General features: G+C 35.4%; 1 protein-coding gene across 7 annotated transcripts in view; it reads right to left on the bottom strand.

Moving 5' to 3' along the window:
- Positions 1 to 4,880, bottom strand: part of KMT2E (lysine methyltransferase 2E (inactive)) — a 100,435-nt gene that overhangs the window by 72,252 nt on the left and 23,303 nt on the right. For 5 of the 7 annotated variants that reach the window (XR_001818444.2, XM_017506245.1, XM_017506250.1 and 2 more), the window contains exons 2-3: positions 4,104 to 4,177; positions 1,332 to 1,516 (exon numbers count right to left, since the gene is read on the bottom strand). Coding sequence is in view for 6 of the 7 variants with exons in the window: in XM_017506245.1 (XP_017361734.1) it covers positions 1,332 to 1,402 (71 nt within the window). In the remaining variant the exon portion in view is untranslated. Of the gene's footprint in view, positions 1 to 1,331; positions 1,517 to 1,866; positions 1,953 to 4,103; positions 4,178 to 4,880 lie in introns of all 7 variants that reach the window. The other 2 variants (XM_017506247.2, XM_017506246.1) reach the window with 2 other exon arrangements.

Here is a 4,880-nt window from a genome sequence, read left to right as displayed (position 1 = left end):
AGAAAGAAAGAAAGAAAGAAAGAAAGAAAGAAAGAAAGAAAGAAAGAAAGAAAGAAAGAAAGAAAATTTTAAACAATGCAAGGACAGTACTTTAAGCAGGCTTTGGAATACAAAACAAAGCCAAGCTTCAATGAAAGCACTTCCAATTAGTACAAACAAATCAATACTCACTTTAAAAGCAGCAGAAAAAAATTGTTTCTTCACGGTGGATTAAGTGTCAAAAAATCACAAGCAAAAATGTTAAGCACTGAGTGAAAAAAGAATAAGTTTTTGAAAATATTTCATTATATGTAAAATATTTTACTATCTTCAATTACACAAATTCAAACTAAAAATACTTGAGAACTGGCTGAGCACGGTAGCTCAAGCCTGTAATCCCAACACTTTGGGAGGCTGAAGGGGGCAGATCACAAGGTCAGGAGTTTGAGACCAGCCTGGCCAATATGGTGAAACCCCATCTCTACTAAAAATACAAAAATGAGCCAGACGTGGTGACACACGCTGGTAATCACAGCTGCTCAGGAGGCTGAGGCAGGAGAATTGCTTGAATCTGAGAGGTGGAGGTTGCAGTGAGCTGAGACTGAGCCACTGCTTTCCAGCCTGGGTGACAGAGCAAAACTCCGTCTGGTTGTTGGGGGGGAACCTAAGCACTAACAAATTAATGACTCCTGTCAGCAGGTGGCTCCAGTGACAAGGGAATAGCAATATCAAACACTACAGCAAAATACAGATGGTAGAAAAATGTATCAATTCTCAGAAATTTGGAGTCAAAAAGTCATGTCAATACTTCAATCCAATAATGAGTATTAGTGGTAATACATTTTTTTTTTTGAGATGGAGTCTTGCTTGGTCACCCCAGGCTGTGGTACAGTGGCACCATCTCGGCTCACGGCATCCTCTGCCACCAAGTTTCAAGCGATTCCCCTGCCTCGGCCTCCTCAGCAGCTGGGACTACAGGCACACACCATCATGCCCAACTAATTTTTTTTTTTTTTTTTTGTATTTTAGTAGAGACAGGATTTCACCATATTGACCAGGATGGTCTCGATCTCGTGATCTCATGATCTGCCCCCCTTGGCCTCCCAAAATGCTAGGATTACAGGTGTGAGCCACCATACCTGGCTGGTAATACTATTTAAAAGGAAAACAAAGTTAACAATCATGTTGGTATCTGAGAAAGAAAGGTAAATTCACTTTTTTTTTAACTTTAAAAAGTGGCTAGGAAAGAAGAAACTTAGTATTTTCCACTCACACCTTTTCTTACTTTCCAGCTCCAGAAGAGTGTTTTTTGTTTTTTGTTTTTTGCTTATGTAACCAATTTAAATACTTACTCTGAACCTGCAGCCATTTCCAAGTATGACGTCTCTGCTGTATCAACCCCCAATGGGATCACTATGCTCATGACGTTCGCCTCTGGTAAATTCGATTACTATGGAGTCCTATGCATTGGTATCCAAAACACTGGGGCATGCCAGCCACAGTGCTCATTGCAAACATCTAAGTGCATCCACAAACCCTGTTAAAAGAAATGGAAACAAAAAAGCAACAGTCACCCTGTAACAGTATGTAAAATAACATGAAGAAAACATTCTTTATTAAAATCTCAATACACACTGAAATGTGCTCCGAGTCTCCTTCATTAATTTTTCTGCAATTCAGTTACGTGATCATGATCAAAAGAAAAGTTTCTAAATCACAATCTTTCTGAGGGTATGAATTTAGGATGCAACAAGATTACTAAGGCATATTTAGTGAAGAGCCAAAAATTATTCATTTTAAAGGATAAAATGTAGTTAGTATGCAAAAATAAATCATCTTTGTTCAGTGAGTAATCTAACAATGTACTAACAAATACTGAGCACTTACTATGCACTAGACACCATAATCAGCTTTTTACATGAATGGTCTATTTAATTCCTCCTAATTCTCAGGTAGGTATCTCCATTTTACCACTGAGGAAAAGAAAACTAAAACAGACTAATATTGAAAAGCACTGTGTAATTGTCTTTTATTGTATTTTTTATATTATAATAATGAGTAATATGGTAGCTCTCCCCCAGCTACACATAATTTAAAAATAGCTTAATCAAGGTCACTCCACTTAAGAGATTAAACCAGGATTTGAACCAATTCTACTCTACTGTTTGTATCTGTATATATGGGAAACTATTTTATTTGTAATACATTCAATTATTGTACAGTAGTTGTAATCTTCTGTAGCAGGTTAACTCTAGGTATACTGTTGAGGGAGTTCTCTATTTCTTCCACTAATACTGTTCAGTTAAACTGTTAATACTCCCTAATACAATCAGTAGAAAAAACTAATAAAGTTTTTTTTTTAAAAAACAAATTTACAATAGCAACTAAAAGATACTTACCTTCAACATCAATTTTTCTTATCTAAATTCACTACATAACAGTGGCTACAGGTATGTTTATAAAATACTCAAAGTCTTTTCAAAAATGATACAGGTACAACTCAGAAACAAAACTGATATAGATAATCCTATAAATTTGAAAACAGCAACATTCATTATCCTTGCCTCTAATGTTATACCTGAAATAGTGAAAAGCAGTGTGCAATTGTCTACTATTGCATATATTTGTATTATAATAATTAGTAATACGGTAGTTCTCCCCCCATTACACAGTTTAAAAGTAAAAGGCTAGTATTCTTGGAGAATTCAAACCACTATTAACACGTTATTTACCCACTTTGGTACTTTTCCCTCACAAAGTATGAGCTCACTATCTGTATAATCTGTAAAAGAGGAATTAACTTGAGTAGATATTCTCAAGTGTAATGGAAAATTATAGGCAGATATAAGAACCGCTGCTTGAAGAAACACTGTTTTTTATGTTAGACTCACAAGAAGTATTGTATTTTAGATATATCTTAAATTTAGTGGTACACTTATTTACCAGAGCAGATACTGAAAGGAAATCAAGTCATTATTAATGTCTTTTAAGTAACTGAGTAATATTTCTAATCTAAGATAATCTACTTAGGTATTTATTTACTAGTATGTCCCTTTTTATATAAATATGCAATCTTCAATAAACACCACACTTGGGCTGCTTCAGTAAAAAGCTTGCCATAAACCTCCTTCAGACAATGACTTATGTTTGTGCTATTGCTGCTTGTCTCCCAAACGCTGCACAGTGTCTGGAACATAACGGCATTCTACAAATGATTGGTGAATGCATTAGAGAACTTGAGAAGAAACTGCAGCTCTGGCTTAATTAACCAAATGAACTATCACCCTGTATAATCAAGTATTGTTAAAAACAACTACATGATATCCCCATAACTGCATATCCCTAAAAATACAGAAGCTCATACTCAGGACAAAGATATGTCATCACATCTGAAACAGAACTGCAGACTCTGAATATGATTCAATAGGAAGAGTAGATTTTAGTAATTTACTCACAAAAGATCAGAAGACAAGAGGTCATAAGTACTAAGATATTAAGAAGGCAAGTATTTCACTGTTTTCATTAGTATCAAAAATCTTAAATTGAGAAAACTCACATTGCTTCAAAATCTTGTTGATATTTAATAAAATGATGACTCTGCTAGGGTCAAATCACAGTTTAAGAAGGGAGGGTCAAATCATAGTTTGTTTTAAGAAGGGAATGTCAATGTAGTAAGCAGAAAGATATGACTTTTAACAGGGTGAGCTTAAAAAGCAATCATAAATGGGCTGAGTGTGGTGGCTTAGGTGGATGGATCACGAGGTCTGGAGATCCAGACCATCCCGGCCAATAGGGTGAAACCTTGTCTCTACTAAAAACACAAAAATTAACTGGAAGTGGTGACATGTGCCTGTAATCCCAGCTACTCCGGAGGCTGAGGCAGGAGAATTGCTTGAACTAGGGAGTCAGTCAGAGGTTGCAGTGAGCTGAGACTGCGCCACTGCACTCCAGCCTGGCGACAGAGTGAGAGTCCACCTTTTTAATACAACCTGAACAATTAACACAAGGTTTCAAATCTTATATGTGAATCAAAAAAACTGGTTATCCAACTGACGAGTAAAATATGTACAAAATACAATGAGAATAAATGGCAGCCATTAAAGAAATAATATAAAAGGAAATACCATGAGATGTCTGGTAAATCTGAGGTCCAAGAAAGAATAAATGTCTTCACAAAACCTGCTTATCCAGAATAGACCTAGAAACCAAGTGAACACAGGAGTTTTGAGCTATTTTTAAATGCCATAAAATTACAGTTATTTCTAACATGGTACCTAAAACCAAAGCGACTCACACAAAGCAGCCAATTCTTAAAAGGATACATTTATTCTTCCCTTTTTACACAAAACACAAGTAAAGGCAACAATCAAAGCTAAATACTAAATCAAACTGGAAAAAAAAAACCCACTGGGATACAATATTAAATTTAATATTTTAAAAATTTAAAAACTTTTAAAAATGCTAAATTTTAATACAATATTAAAAACAGATGTAGCAAAGCAAGGCAACAATACCAAAACAAAAATAAAAACAAAACTCTAAAGTAGAAAAAATGAAGTAAAAGACAAAAAAAGCAATTAAAGTAGAAAATAGTTTATCAGAAAAACTGTAAGACTGAATAAAGCTATCTTTAAGACCATGTTAAAATAAACAGAAAACAGGCTGGGTGCAGTGGCTAATGCCTGTAATCCCAGCACTTTGGGAAGCTGAGGCAGGCAGACCACTTGAGACCAGAAGTTCAAATGAGACTTCGTCCCTACAAAAAAAATTTAAAAATACGAAAATTACAAAAATTAGCTGGATTAGGTGATGTACACCTGTAGTCTCAGCTACTCATGGGGCTGAGATAGGAGGATTGTGGGAACCCAGAAGGTCAAGGAGCCATGAATGCACCACTGCAC

Source organism: Cebus imitator, unplaced genomic scaffold, assembly GCF_001604975.1.
Source record: "Cebus imitator isolate Cc_AM_T3 unplaced genomic scaffold, Cebus_imitator-1.0 Scaffold352, whole genome shotgun sequence".
Lineage (NCBI taxonomy): Eukaryota > Metazoa > Chordata > Mammalia > Primates > Cebidae > Cebus > Cebus imitator.
Note: the sequence above shows the minus strand (reverse complement) of the source record. Positions and strands in the feature narration are given on the sequence as shown.